At 39.7% G+C, this 16,072-nt stretch overlaps 1 protein-coding gene across 4 annotated transcripts in view; it reads left to right on the top strand.

Annotated features, from left to right (window-relative positions):
• Positions 1-16,072, top strand: part of ATP9B (ATPase phospholipid transporting 9B (putative)) — a 196,314-nt gene that overhangs the window by 54,979 nt on the left and 125,263 nt on the right. For all 4 annotated transcript variants that reach the window (XM_047766914.1, XM_047766915.1, XM_047766916.1 and 1 more), the window contains one exon: positions 10,660-10,754. In XM_047766914.1, coding sequence (XP_047622870.1) covers positions 10,660-10,754 — 95 coding nt within the window. The remainder of the gene's footprint in view (positions 1-10,659; positions 10,755-16,072) is intronic.

The raw sequence follows: 16,072 nt of genomic DNA, 5'->3' as shown, positions 1-16,072 counted from the left end.
TCCATGTCTTCTAGGGCTTCAAGGGAAGGTGAGGCTAGTGTTGATGTGGATTTGCATGGACCTAGTTTAGTTTTAGAACATTGTGCAAGAGGTATACTAGACCAAGCCATGTGAAGATAAGTCTTACATATCTACCTTAGCTAAATGATAAGTTCCCAATGTATTCCATTCACTGGCAGATTTTAATATTTTCTTCTAAATTTTACAGCCACTTCAAAGTCTTATTTTTCCCACTGTGCACATGAAATACTTAATAGGGTGAAGTAACTGGACAGGGAGCATCAGTGAGTGAATTAGAGAGCTAGTGCTCAGCCCAAGGCTGTCTTTTCTCACTGTGTTACAGCAGCCTCTCCCCACCCTGCCGCCAAGCTTACAGCGGCTGGATGTGAGAGCTCAGATCCTAGACCAGGAATAACACCCAGGCTGCAGTGGTTAAAGCTCTGAGTCCTAACCCTAAGACCACCAGGGAACTTCCCATGTGTTACACTAGCTTTTATTTTTATTTTTATTATTTTTTTTTCTTTTTAGGGCCATACCTACGGCATTTGGGAGTTCTCAGGCTAGGGGTCTAATTGGAGCTTCAACTGCCTACTCTATGCCATAGCCACAGCAACTCAGGATCTGAGCCACATCTGCCATCTGCACCACAGCTTGTGACAACACTGGATCCTTAACCCACTGAGCAAGGCCAGGGATTGAACCCATATCCTCATGGATACAAGTCGGGTTCTTAAGCCTATGAGCCACAGGGGGAACTCCAGCTTTTACTTTTTAAATATAAGGGCCTGGAGCGGGGAGCCACCTTCAGTACTGTTGACATTTTGGGCCAGATATTTCTTAGTCATGATGGTCTATCTCAACACACCGAAGGGCGTTGAGCAGTGTTCTTGGCCTCAGCTCCTCACTAGATGCCAGTAGCACCCCTCCCACCCCTACCCCCAGTGCCTATTGTGAAACTCAGTGGTCTCCAGAAGTTTCCTGCGGGTAAAATCACTCCTGGTTGAAAACCACTAGAGGACTTTTTTCATTGAAGAAAATCCCTGAAATAAATCTTAAGTATTCAGTTATATATCATTCAATAGTAATTGTTTTAATATTCCTCTGAGAACTTTCTTGGTGGTAAGAATAGGTTGATGCTGTGGAATTTGAGCCATGACCTACCGTGGCTCCAGTGTTGGAAGCTTCTGCTCCAAGCCAGGGCAGCCAGGAAGTCAGGGGCTCCATCTTCTTGCAGCTCCCAGGCTGAGGCCAGGGCCTCACCCTGGGAGGGGTGCCCACCAGTCTCTCATTTTCCCCAAACTGGGTGGGCTCGGCCCAGCGCCCTGGACCTCCTTATGCTGCCCAGCTCCAACTCAGAGGCAAGAGCCCTGTCCTGGTCTTGACAGGCTAGGAATACTGGAGCCCTAGCTAGTGGTCCCCCCACCCCCACCACCTTGCTTATAGGGCAGAGGTGACATATTTGGATGGGCCCACAACTCCCCCAGTGCCCACTTGTAAGCACGGTGTCACTGATGGTAAAGCTGACTGCTGTGCCACACCCATCTCCTGTGCCTAGGCCCAGAGCTTCTGCACAGGGGATGAAAAGAGATCTTTGCATCTTTCCCTGTGGACTTCTTGGGGAGCAGAGCTTGCCTAAATTCACACATCAGGGCAATGCTGAAAACAATGGAGAGCTTGGTGGCCGGCAGTTCAAAGGAAGGATCTGTGATAACACACCAGGGAGAGAGAGAGCAGCACCACCAGAAACCTCATAGGCAGGTACCGGGAAAGAGTCAGCCAGCAGGAGGCCAGTGGGATCATACCCAACCCTGTGTGCCTACCCCAGCTGGCTCTGCCCAGGGGCTTCTTTCTTGAGGCAGACCTAAAAGGCTTCTGGGACATAGGCAAATCCTTCAGCAGCTCCTGGCCCTGGGGCCTTGGCACAGTGTCTGGAATCCCTGCTCTCTTCCAAGGGCAGTTCATGCAGAGCTGAACTTAGAAACAGAGTCGTATGCATTCCCTTTGGCCTGCAGTTGGTATTTATGCCCAGGGCTGTGGTCTCAGGAACAGTTGAGAGAATGCCTAAGCTTTAGTCCTGACTAAACTGGGGGCAAAATTATGAACTTCCTGAGATGTGAGAGTAACCTGCAAGCCACACCCATTCAAACATAAGGGGTGAATATCTGACCAACTAATAAACAAGTTCAAGCACGACTTTTTACCAGTAAGAGGTTTATGTGGAACCAGGAACAAGTCCTGGAAAGCCAGGGAAAAAAATCTGAGTAGGGACATCAGGGACACGCACTGCAGAGGAGAGAGACTTCGCAAAACATCATTAACAATAAACCAACAACTGAACAACCAGTGTCCAAGTGAAATCCCTCAATGCAGTTCAAGCTGTTTGGTAATGTTATTTTACATCACAGGGATTTGGAGTTGGGTGGACCTAGACGTGGTGTTGATTCTGTGCTTTCTGTTGAGACGCGGCGGGAGTCACCTCTAAGCCTGAATAGGGGCAGTGTTTCCTGCCACTCTGTCTCATTGGACAGACATCAGATATCATATGTGGGCCAGGACTGGCACTTAGTAGATGCTCAGTAAATAATAACTTTTCCATTTTTTAGGAGAAAGTAGTGACTTCCTATTATAAATATACACAACTCCATACATTTTTGAGCGATCAGATCCAAGATAGTTTTTATATAAGTTCCTCCCCATAATAATCTTCGGAAGATATTTTCTACATGAGCCAGACCAAAGAACTGTGCTTGTATTGAATCCCCGCTATTGTTCCCTGTTCCTCTGTTGTTACTTTATCCCAGACCCTCTCCTGCCTCTGCTTTGGCCCCCACACTGGTCTCTTGTATTTCGGTCCTTTGGCCCTCAGGGTTCAAAGGGATTCTGATTATGACAGAAAGAACTTTGTACTCACAGAGCTAGTGTCCTGCTTTGCTAAAGAGTCTTTCTGAATGCTTGGCATATGTTATGGGCCTTCTTTTGCTTGACTCTCTGTCATAGCTCTTTTCCAGCTGAGTCCTTCTCCCTTAGGGGCTGTCATAGAAACCCTCCACCCCATTTCTAGAACAGTGCTCAAAAACATGTGCCCCATGTGACTCAGTTTAAGTTTTATTTTAGTGCTTTGAGGCTGACTACTTGTGGTCAATCACATACTATATGCTTCTCCTAGAATATTTTTTTTCCTTTTATTTTTATTTGGTTGTCTGTCTTTAATTATTAAACTGTAACAATAACAAGATCAGTCAGAATTATAGTACCTGGAATGATGCTTTCAGTATAATGGTGTTCAGTGAATACTGCCTGCACATCTGACCGCAGGTTGTATGTATACCTGTAATAGGTAGGCTAGGCTGTACAATGTGAGTTAATTTTATTTATTTATTTATTTATTTATTTATTTATTTATTTATTGTCTTTTCTTGGAGGTTCCCAGGCTAGGGGTCTAATAGGAGCTGTAGCCTCTGGCCTATACCACAGCCTCAGCAACACCAGATCTGAGCCGCATCTGCGACCTACACCACAGCTCATAGCAGCGCCAGATCCTTAACCCACTGAGTGAGGGCTGGGGTCGAACCCACAGCCTCATGGTTCCTAGTTGGATTCGTTAACCACTGAGCCACAATGGGAACTCCAATGTGAGTTAATTTAGAAGCCGACAGTGCCGCCTTTTTATGCTTTCTCAAGTTTGTTTGTTTGTTTGTTTTTTGGTCTTTTTAGGGCTGCATTTGTGGCCTATGGAGGTTCCCAGGCTTGGGGGCGAATTGGAGCTGTAGCCACTGGCCTACAGCACAGCCACAGCAACACAGATTCTGAGCCGCATCTGCGACCTACAGCACAGCCCACAGCAATGCCACATCCTTAACCCACTGAGCGAGGCCAGGGATCCAACCCACTTCCTCATGGATGCTAGTTGGGTTCGCTAATGGCTGAAACACTACAAGAACTCTTTCTCAAGTTCCTACTGCTCATATTTAGACATTTCCTATAAAATCTTCACCAAGTCTTCATTTTCTTTTTGTTAAAGATTAAGTAAATCTATTTTTCTTAACCTACCATTATTTACAACCTTACCAACCACTTACTTAGTTTTATTTTTGTTTGTTTTAATTATAAATGTCCGATAGCATTATTTTAACCATTTAAGAGTTAAATAACCGTATTATTTCAGCTGCTTTATGGATAAGGGATGTTTAACAGATCTTATTAGATATAAATAAAACTTGTCCAGTATCACTTCTGTAGGAAGATGTTTTCTGAATCCTGAACAACTCAGAAATGGCCACAACTTGGCATCTTAGGTTCTCTTTTCACCAGTGATGGCAGCCTATAAACAGCTATGAACTTTGTAAGGCTGTTGACCTCTTGTTTCCTCTAACAGTAATGTTACTGAGTCATCTTATATACATAAAGTTAAAACCCATTTCATATAGTACACTTAAAGTTATGTTTTCAATAATAAAAAAGAACTATTCAAAATAGTGTAAAAACCTTTTATTTAATGTTTCTGTTCTGCTGTAGTGATCACTATTGAAAGCTGACCTGGCATAAGGCAATCTCTTCCTCTGGATAAAAGGGAAAGAGATAACTTATGCCAGGTAACTTATTGATGAAATTAGCTGCTGAAGTGGACAGGAAATGCAGCCAGCCAGTAGTTGTCCTAGCACGAGTGCTATTAAATGACTGTGTATGCAGTCAGCCGTTCACCAGAGCTGCATTGGTACTGAGCGACGCTGATCAATAGTATAATTCTACATGATGTGATGGATAGAAGCAAACACTGACAGACAGGGGTCGGGGAGCTCAGAAATACAAGTTTGAGAAAAGTACAACTAAAAATAGTCTCCCTCTTTGCAGGTGTTCAAATGCAGATTTAAATGTGGGTTTCTGTAGTGCAATTTCAGTTATTTACAGTGTTTCTTTCCTGCAAAGATTATTTTCTATATTAATCTGAATATGTTTCTTAAAATTTTTTATTTTATACTTTATTTTTAAGAGCAACTTTAGGTTCACAAAAAAACGAGGAGGTACAAAGATCTCTGGTGTACTCCCTGTCTCACAAAGGCATATCTCCCCCATTATCAACATCCCCTACCAGAGTGGTACCTTTGTTACAGTTGATGGATTTATATTCACACATCTTCACCCAAAGGCTGTAATTTACATTAAAATTCACTCTTGGAGTAGTATATTCTGTGGGTTTGGACAGCCATCATTATATATAATATATAGAGTGTTTTCAGTGTCCTACAGATTTTCTCTGCTCTGCCGTTTACTCACAACTCCATCCCTGGCAACCACTGGTCTTTTTATTGTCTCCACCGTTTTATCTTTTTCAGAATGTTATGTATTTGGAATCACATTGTATTCAGCCTTTCAGTTTGGTTTCTTTCACTTAGTAATAAATATTTAAAGTCCCTCCTTATCTTTTCATGACTTGATAGCTCATTTTGGTTTTTTGCTGAATAATTCTCCATTGTGTGGATGTACCACAGATGATCCATTCACTTACTCAAAGATATCTTGGGTTGCTTACAGGTTTTGGCAGTTATAAAGCTGGTATAAAATCTACACACAGGATTTTGTGTGGACATAAGTTCCCAGCTCTTTTGGGTAAATGCCAAGGAGTATGATTAATGGATTGTAAGGGTAGATTATGTTTAGCTTTGTAAGAAATCACCCATCTGTCTTCCAAAGTGGCTGTACAGTCTTGCATCCCCACCAGCAACGAATGAGAGTTCCTGTTGCTCCACATCCTGACCAGCATTTGCTGTTGTCAGTGTTCTGGAGTTAGGCCATTTTGATAAGTGTGTAGTGGTATCTTGTTTTATGTTGCATTTCCCTGATGACCTATGATGGGGCGAATCTTTTCATATGCTTATTTGTCACTCTTTATCTTCTTTGTTCAAGTTTGGCCCATTTTTAAAATTGGGTTGTTTTCTTATTGTTGTGTTTTAAGAGCTCTTTATATATTTAGGATAACAGTCCTTTACCAGGTGTGTCTTCTGCAAATATTTTCTCTCAATTGTTTTCTAATTCTCTTGCTAGTGTGTTTTGGAGAAGAGAAGTTTTTAGTTTTAGTGAAGTCCAATTTATCTTTTTTTTATTTTTATTTTTTTTATTTTTTAAGGCACCACCATACCCAGGGTCATCTAGGTTTTCTCCTAAGTTATCTTCCAGGAGTGTTATAGTTTTGCATTTTACATCTAGGTCTATGACCATTGTCAGTTAATTTTTATAAAGGGCATTAGGTCTGTGACTGGATTTCTTTCTTTCTTTCTTTCTTTTTTTTTTTTCATGTGGATGTCTGGTTGTTCTAGCATCATTTGTTGAAAAGACTAACTTTGCTAGATAGTATTGCCTTTGCTACTCTGTCACAGATCAGTTGACTATTTATGGAGTTCTATGTATGTGTTTTCTACATTCTGTGCCCTTCATCTATGTCTACTTTTTCACTACAACCATCTTTGTCTTGATTACTGTAGCATTATAGTCATTTTTTTCAACGTTAGTGAATGGTGTTAAAATACACATAACATGAAATACACATAACCTCCAGCCCCTGGTATTCTACTTTCTGTCTATGAATTTGACTACTCTTAAGAACTTCATGTAAGTGGACTGATACAGTATTTGTCTTTTTGTGACTGGCTTACTTCACTGAGTATAATGTCCTCAAGATTGAACCATGTTGTATATTGCAAAATTTCTGTCCTTTTTAAGACTGAATAATATTTTATTATATGTATGTACCACATTTTTTTTTATCCATTCATCTGTCAATGGACACTTGCATTGCTTCCATATTTTATTTATGGTAAATAATGCTACTATGAACATGAGTTTACAAATGTCTCTTTGAGACTCTGCTTTCAGTTCTTTTGGGCATGCACCCAGAAGTGGAATTGCTAGGTCATATGGTATTTCTTGTAAAAACTTTTTAAGAAATTGCCATACTGTTTTGCATTGAAGATCTTTTTCCATCCTTTCACTTTCAACCTCTTTGTGACTTTGGATATTAAGTGAGTCTATTGTAGACAGCATATGGTTTTTATCCATTCTGCCAATCTCTGTCTTTGATAGGGTTGTTTACCCCATTTACATTTAAAGTAATTACCAATAAGGAGTAATTTGTTTCATTGTGCAGTTTATTTTCCGTATACCTTATAGATTTTTTTGTCCATCACTTCCTAATTACTGTCTTTTTTTGGTTGACATTTCATAGTGAAATATATAAATTCCTTTTTCAATTCCTGTTGAGTATATTCTATATAGCTATTTTTGTGTGTGTGTGGTTACCATAGGGATTACATTTAATATCCTAAAATAAAACATGATTTAAATTTATAGCAGCTTTACTTCAATAATATATACAAACCCTACTCCTTTACAGTTCTATTCCCATCCTTTCAGTTGTTGATGTCAAAAAAATTATGTCATATACTGTGTGCCCCAAAGCATAAACTAATAGCTATTTAAACTGTATTAGCCTCTTAAATTATGTAGAAAATAAAATTAGGAGTTACAAACCAAAGTTACAGTAATTCTAGCTTTTAAACTAATAATTTTTTTCTTTAAAGTTATTGATCTCTTAAATCACATAGAAAACAAAAAGTACAATTACAAACCATTGCTACAAGAAAGTTACTAGCTTTTATAATTGTCCATGCATTAATAACCTTAATTGAGATCTTTATTTTTCCACACATCTTCAAGTTACTGTTCATTCATTTCACCTGAAGGCCTCCCTTGAGTATTTCTTGCAGGGCAGGTCTAGTTGTCACCAGCTTCCTCAGCTTTTGTTTATTTGAGGATGTCTGGATTTTCTCTCACATTGAAGAGCAGTTTTGCTAGATATGATGTTTGGTTGACCATTTATTTTCTTTTAGCACTCCGAGTTTATTGGCATACTGCCTTCTGGCTTCCATATAAATGACTTCTCTTTCTGATGAGAAATCTGCTAGATATCTTATTGATGATCCCTTCTATGTAATAATTTTCTTCTCTCTTGCTGTTTTGAAGATTTTGTCTTTTGGAAGTTTGCTTATAATGTGTCTTGGTGTGGGTCTATTTGAGTTCATATTACAGGCATACCTCAGAGATACTGCAGGTTTGGTTCCAGACCATAGCAATATAGTGAATATCAATAAAGTGAGTTACCCAGATTTTTTGGTTTCCTGGTATGTGTAAAAGTTATATTTACACCATACTGTAGTCTATTGTGTGCAATAGCATTATGTCTAAAAAAAAAATACAGATCTTAAAAGATAAAGAACAGAAATACAGTAGTAAAATCTAAGAACACTGATCACAAATCATTATAACAAATATAAAAATAGCAAAAAGTTTAAAATATTGCAAGAATTATCAAAATATGACAGAGACATGAATACAGCAAATGCTGTGGGAAGAATGGCACTGATAGAGTTACTCAGTGCAGAGTTGGCACAAACTTACAAAGTTGTAAAAAATGTAATATTTTCAAAGTGCTACAAAATGAGGTGTGTTTTACTTGGATTTTGTTAGGGTTGTTGGAAGTATATATTTGTGTCTTTCACCAAATCTGGGAAGTTTTCAGCCATTATTTCTTCAGATGCTCTCACGGTTCTTTCTCTGTCTTATTCTTCTGGGACTGCCATGGTGCATATGTCAGTCCATGTGGTGGTGTTCCATAGGACTCTTAGTCTTTGTTCACTTTTTTCCTTCTGTTCCTCAGACTGGATCATTTCCATTGTCCTGTATTCAGGTTTGCTAATTCTTTGTTCTCTCTGCTCAAATCTGCCTCCCTCTAGTGAATTTTCATTGCACTTGATTTTCTTTTTCATTTGTTTTTAGGTTTTCTCTCTCTTTATTTATATTTCCATCTTGTTCAGTGTTTTCTTGACTTTCTCCACATCTTTCTTTAGTTGTTTGAGCATGGTTTTAGATAGTTGCTTTAAAGTCTTTGTCTAGTAGAACTACCATCCAGTCTTTTTTGAGGACTGTCCCTGTTGATTAATTTTCCCCATAAATTGGCCATACTATCCTGTTTATTTGCATGCCTTGTGATTTTTTTTTTTGAACACTGGACATTTTAATCTAATAATTTGGTAAATTTGGAGAGCTGATTGTCTCCCAGTGGTAGGACAGCTTGATTCTCTAACATAACAGTAATAGGATTGGAGTGAAACTCCTCAAATACTGCAGCTCATTCAGTGCGCGCGCGCGCACGCGCACACACACACACACACACACCCACACACCCACACACACCCACAGCCAGACATACCTAATTGACAGTCTCCTTCTGAGGATGGTAGGGTACCTATTCATTGCCTTGAAATGTAGTTAAATAACAGCAGGAATCAGTGCTTTCTTACAGGAACTTTTCTACCAGGTGAGCCAGCTAGATCCAAAGAGCAGAAGCCTCTCACTTTACATTTTTTTTTTCTAGGTAAAATGTGAAAAGGGAGGTTAGACTACTGCTTTCCACAACCTCTGGTGCAGTAATGGATCTCTCTAGTGAGCACTGAGCATGAAGGGCTGGCTGTGGGCATCAGAGCAGAGCAGGACCTTATGTTTCTGGATGGAAGCAGGGCAGCAGTGGGAGGGTCGGTGAAGTCTGATCTGGGACCTGGGTGCAGGATCCAACTTATATGACCCACAGAGGGAAGGGGAGCTGGTTGGCTTGGACCGTGAGTATTCAGTCAGTGACATGCAGAACCAGGCCCTCCAGCAGACAAATTGGAAGGGGTAGGGAGGGCCTATGATCACAAGTGACTTTAAAGACTTCCCCAGAGTGGGCAAGGCCCAGCAGTGGTGCTAAGGATGCACATTTTGGTGGTAAACTGAAGCAGAACTGGGAAGTGCAAGTGGCAGTACTGCTACTTTACAAGCAGGGCAGGGGACTGTGATGGGTGGGGCTCGCACAGCGTCTCCTTAGAGGTCCCACAGTTGGTACCAGGTGGACATGTGCTTGTGTGGCTTTCTAAAACTATTTCATTTTATAATTAAATTTTTGAAAAACCTCAGAAGTCACTTGAATTCATTTTGTGATTTAACTACTAATTTGCTACATTGTTTTATATGCTTCCTTTTATTTTTTAGTGATCACTTTGTTAAGGTTTGATATAATTTGGCTTTTTAATGATTTTAATTGAATTATTTAAATAATTTCAAAGTGAATAGTGTAAACTAGGATGTCCTCAGAAGGGTGTTGCTTCCATTCCAGTCCCATTCCCTGTTCCCTTCCTCCGTCTGTGGTAGTGTCCCTATGTACACACACTCACACAGACACACACACATGCACACCATCCCCACCTTGTTCTTCAGGAGGTGGTGTTACTTTGTTCCCAGTGTCATGCAGCTGGTGTTTTTCATTTCGCAATTTATATCCTAGAGAGGTTTTGCAGACTATCTATCTATCTATCTATCTATCTATCTATCTATCTATACACATATATATAAAATAAAATACCTTTAGTCAAGAAGGCCAAATAGGAGATAAGTTATTAAACAGTTAATGACCTATGTCTTTTCAGCAAACACATTTTGTAAGTCAAATAAATAAAGACTTGTGAGGATTTTTTTCATGGTACCCTCTAGATATATCATTTCTGTACCCCACTGTGCCTTAAATAATGGTTTTAAGTACCTACAACTCAGGAACTTTTCTCTTATTTCAAGGTTCATGTTTTATTCGAACTGATCAACTAGATGGTGAAACCGACTGGAAGCTCAAAGTGGCGGTGAGCTGCACGCAGAGACTGCCAGCCCTGGGGGTGAGCACTGCCATTACTCCCTCATTTATAGTGATCTTTTTCTCTATAGTAAGGTCAGTTCTGTTTATACCAATTAACTTAATTAATGGTTTGATAATTTTTGAAAATAATTTTTTCATTACTAAATTCATTGAAAATTATGCCCATGTAATTTCTCTGGTGTCTTAGACATGACCAGTTTGAAGTGTAGTTTTGAGTGTTCCTGTTGGCTTGACTCTTAGGTTTTCTTTCTTTTCTTTCCCTTCCCTTTTTGTTTTTCTTTTAAAACCCTCTCATTTGAGTAATCTTTGAAGTTGAGGACTCTTGGTGGGGGTTAGAAGAGTGACTGACTCCAGGAGTCCTTGAGACACTGCTTTGGCAGAACCCAGATGGGCTTTCCCCTTTGAAGGGGAGACTTCTCTGAGTGGGGGGGAAGTGAAGAGTTGCTGCATCTCAGCAGCGAGAGAAGGAGACAGACACCCTTGCATGTCTTGCTTGGCCTGTGTGACCTGGGAAGTAGGCAAGAGGTGGACTAGAGGAAACCATACTTATGGATTTAGAGTTGTCAGTGATTTCTCACTAGTGCTGAGAGTTTCCTAAGCTGCTAGACAGCTTTTTTTTTTTTTAATTAAATTTTTTTTTTTTTTTTTTTTTTAGCAAAACCACAGTTGTGGCCATTTGGTATTTATTTATTTTGTGTTATATGTGCTATTTATGTGAATGAGAGAAGCTTTATCTTACATGGTTTGCTGATATTCATTGGAAAGGTGAAGACAGATTGTCTAAAGAATGACCTTGGACCCAAGCAGTTGTTGGTTAAGGGAAGAGAAGTGAATACTCTAGGTTTGGTCACTTTCCTTAGTTTGGTTGGATCTGGGTAGCAGTAGCTGCCTGTATTGCACATAGTTTATAGTTAATCACTGTGAATAGCAGGAGCCTCCCTCATTCTTGTACTTAGTGGACTGTTTGGAAACTAAATATGTTGACATGTATAAGATTTGGCAGTATTTTGATTCTTTAGGTATTTTTGATTGCTTATACTTTAGGTAGTCCTTAGGTTGAAATTCATTCCTTCATGTGTTTTATATATCTTTTCCACAATCTGCTGGTTGCTAACAAGAGTTGCTTTTGTCTGGTGTTATACCATTTCATGTACAACTGAAGAATCTTGCACCGTAGTCTTCCACATCCTCCTCCTCATCCTTTTTGTGTTATTGTCTCATCCATTTTACTCCTATAAACCACGCATTACTTTTTGTTTGTTTAAGGTAGTCAAGTATATTAAAATGATATTAAAAAGTGAAAACTATCTTTTCCGTTTTTCCCTACCTTTACCAGTTCCTGGGCTCCTCTTTCCTGTGTGGATGTTGTTTTCCTTCGACTCAAAGAGCTTCTTTGAACACATATTGTAGGAGAAGTCTGCTAGGTTAATTGTTACAGTTTTGTTTGAAGGATGTCTATTTCACCTGTGTTTTTGAAAATATTTTTCTATGCATACCACTGCTTTCCTGAACTGTTCTTTGTGCTTGTCCTTATCGTTTCCCTGTGGTTCTGCCCTGGGCATTTGAAAGACTTTGGTGATGGCTTTTAGTTTGTCTTGCTTAGGTTTGTTCTCTTCTTGTATCTGTGGGTTTGTGGCTTATTCTTCTCTATCCTCCTTCCTGCCCAGGCCCCACTCACTCTCTAGGACAAGAACGACACATGTTAAACTTGACGTTCCCACAGGTATCCAGCTTCTCCTGCTCTCTTCTCTGTCTTGTTTTATTTCTGTGACTCAGTTTTGATTGTGTCTGTTGCTCTCTCTTTAAATTTGCTAGTTTTATCTTGTTCAGGATCTAGTCTTCTGTTAAGACCAACTTAACAATTTTTTATCCCCAAATTTTTTTATATTTTTAATCTCTGGAATTAGGTTCCATGTATTCCCTCAATTTTGTTATTGTTTAAATATTTTTCTCTCCTAATGTGTTCATAGTTTCATTTAAATCTTTCTGCAGTTTATAGTATTTATTCTTTGTCTGTTAATTCCATTGTCTCTCTTATCTCTGGGATGTCGCTTTACCCCACCCAGGGTGGGTGTTAGTGGATGGAAACAGACTCAAGGAACACTGCAGATCACTGCCACTCCTTTCCTCTCTATTCCCTTCCATTGTTGGCACAATCCAGCTGCCATACTTCCTTGGACTCTGTTGTTCCTAAATTTACAAAGACTGTAGCCTTCCACTCGGCTTTCCCCAGCCCCCTGGTACAGAACCTCCCTTTTATGCAGGAAGAGGCCTCCCGTGGGGCTCGCACCTGTGATACCTTCTCCTGAGGGTCATAGGCCTGCCATTCTGCCAGAAGCACTGGGTCCTGTGTCTGAAAACAGCTGTCTCATATATTTTGCTCGTTTTACAGTGTCTTTAGTGGGGCAAGTTTCATACCAGTTATAAAAATATAGCTTGTAGAAGTCCTTGATTAATTCTTAGTGAGAAATCTAAATGTCTTTCGGACTAAGCCTCATGACATTTCAAATTATAATTAAAAGATGGTCCCGCAAGCATAAGATTTTAAAAATACCACACCAGTGGGTCTTTATTATTGGAGGAGTGGCTTATTTTAGGGACACACCTGCCAGGAGGATGAGGTGCCCCCTGGGCCATGTTACCACTGCCCAGAGTGTGCTTCATGCCACTGTCCTCTCTCTTACCTCATAGCTTTCTTTGCATTTCAGGCTAACCAGCCCCCTCTCTTAGGACCCATTCTTTCAAAAATGAGATGGAGTTGAATTTTTCCTGATTATAATAGTAGTGTATGCATTGAAAATAGTATATAAATCATAAGGAAGATGAAAAAATCACTGCTTGGCATTGGCTGCCATTCACACATGGCACAGATTCTTCCTGAGGGTGCCCTTCCCCTTGCCACACACAGGCACAGTTGGATAAAGCTGTGTATACTTTTTCCTGTTAAGATATTTATTCAGCAGTATGTTTGGTTATGTTAGAAACTGTCCACCTCTATAGGTGCTTTTTAACTATAACTGATGTAACCAGCCTTGTATCAGTGAACATGTCAGTCAGTACTTTTGATGTTTTATGAATAGGATTAGAGATCAAAAGATAGGCATATTTCAGGGATTTTGATTCTTTTGACAAAATAGACTACAGTGACTCATACATCTCCTATGTATTAATTAGTCAATTGACCTGTCAGTCTTCTCTGATGACTGTGAAAATGACACCCTGTTGAAATTTTCATTTAATTTTTTTGTGAAGTTGGAGATATCTTATTTAAGAAACTATATTTCTCATATTTTTATAAGTTTCTGTTGATGTTGTCTGCCGATTTTCCTGTTGTATTTTTTAAAAGAGGTCTTTATATACAGTTGCTAATCATTTTTCATCTTTTTACTTTGTTTTAATCTCTTCTAAATATCTTTGGTTATAGTCTCTTTCATCTGCATAAAAGTTATGCATGCTTATATAATGTGACCTACTAGTAATTTTAAAATAGTCTTTAAAATGATTACTTATATGAAGTCCCTGTCGTGGCTCAGCAGTTAGTGAACCCGACCAGCATCCATAAGGTCACGGGTTTGATCCCTGGCCTCCCTCAGTGGGTTAAGGATATGGCGTTGCCGTGAGCTGTCGTGTAGGTTGCAGATGCGGCTCTGATCCCATGCTGCTGTGGCTCTGGTGTAGGCTGGTGGCTACAGTTCCGATTGGATCCCTAGCCTGGGAACCTCCGTATGCCGCAGGTGTGGCCCTAAAAGACAAAAAGACCAAAAAAAAGGTTACTTATATACTGTGATAGAGGTGCTAATAATCACTACAGTGACAATCACATTACAGTACATAAATATATTGTTAACTTATATACCTTAAATTTACACAGTGTGTTATGTCAAATATATTTCAGTAAAAATATTTGAAAAATAGGTACTGTACTGCCTTTGGTTTTATGCAAACACTATTTCCACTCCATGATTATATTTCAATGATTACTTTTAAAATAATTCCAGGTTTACACAGGAAATCGCCAATCCATCTAGCATTTGTTTTGAGTCAAGCTGTGAGTAGGAAATCAAACTTAAAAACAACCTGCTGGCCAGTCACAGCAGTGTGTTTGCTGAATAGCTCACTATTTTAGCACAGATTTTAAATTGCTCTTGGTGGTTCCTGTTTTAAACTCTTGACATCACTGTGTGAGTTGTCCAGGATTCGCCAAACCTTTGCAGAGTACATGTTGCAAATCACTTCTCCCAGTATGCTTCCTGGCTTTTTGCTTTAAAATATCTTTTGCCATATAAATGTTTTAAATTTTATTTTAAGTATTTATCCGTTTTCCTTTTTGCTTGTGGGTTTTGCGCTGTGCCCAGAAGGCTGTTCCCCACCATGTTCATTGATCATTCAACCACTGTGATGTTTGTCAGCGGGTAGTCTAAAAGGCAGAGGCTGGTCATTAGCATTTATTGTCTTGTAATTATTAAAATATTCCCTGCACACAGACCATGAAGAAGGAAGTTCAGTCATGTTGCTAAATCTGTGTGGTTGAAAGATAGTTTTACGAGTGAGGTCAAGTAGGCTCTTTGATGACAGCCCGCAGCTGGGCCTGAGTTTTCTCTACACCGTCTCCTCTGCTCTTTCTGGCCTCACTCAGATTCCCTGTGTTTTCTACTTGCTTTCCTTCTTTTTTTCACATAAGATAAGCTGTGTGGTGCTTTGTTACTGAAGACCCCCAGCTTTCAGGTCTCAACTACTTGTTCAGATGGTTTATTTTTAATCCTGAGACAGTTGTGAAGCCTCTTGACTCTAATGTAGCTGGAGCCCATTGCTGGGTTTTTGCTGCTGCTTTTTCCACCTGTATGCCCTTTTTTTTTTTTACTCTAGCAGACATCTTCAAGTAATCTTTCCAGGATTGAAGTGGGAGAAGAGATCAGGAAGCCCAAGTGACTGGAAGGGTTTCTGTCTGCCCTCAGGCCTGTCTGGGGGCTCTACTCCCAGGAGTTCCCCTGCTGGCAGGGACACCTGGAAACAGTGGCACAAAGTGACCATTCGTAATGGGCTTCACTTGTTGAGTGTTAGAAAAGAAATTCAGTGTTAAGACACTGTATTAGGAAGAATTTTTCTGAAAGAAAAACCAAAAAACAAGTATGTGATATGTGGAGCGTGGGTCCACAGTGAGAGAGACTACATGTGGAGCAGGGGCCTGCAGAAGGCAGGTAGCAAGGTCCACATCTTGATCATGGTGGTATCATAGGTGTGTACTTGTAGTAAAATGCAGAAAGTTGTACACTTTAAATATGCAGAATTTATTGCTTATAACTTATATTTTAAGAAAATATTTAAAATCCTACTGTG

Source organism: Phacochoerus africanus, chromosome 2, assembly GCF_016906955.1.
Source record: "Phacochoerus africanus isolate WHEZ1 chromosome 2, ROS_Pafr_v1, whole genome shotgun sequence".
Lineage (NCBI taxonomy): Eukaryota > Metazoa > Chordata > Mammalia > Artiodactyla > Suidae > Phacochoerus > Phacochoerus africanus.
This window is presented reverse-complemented; position numbering and strand designations above follow the sequence as displayed.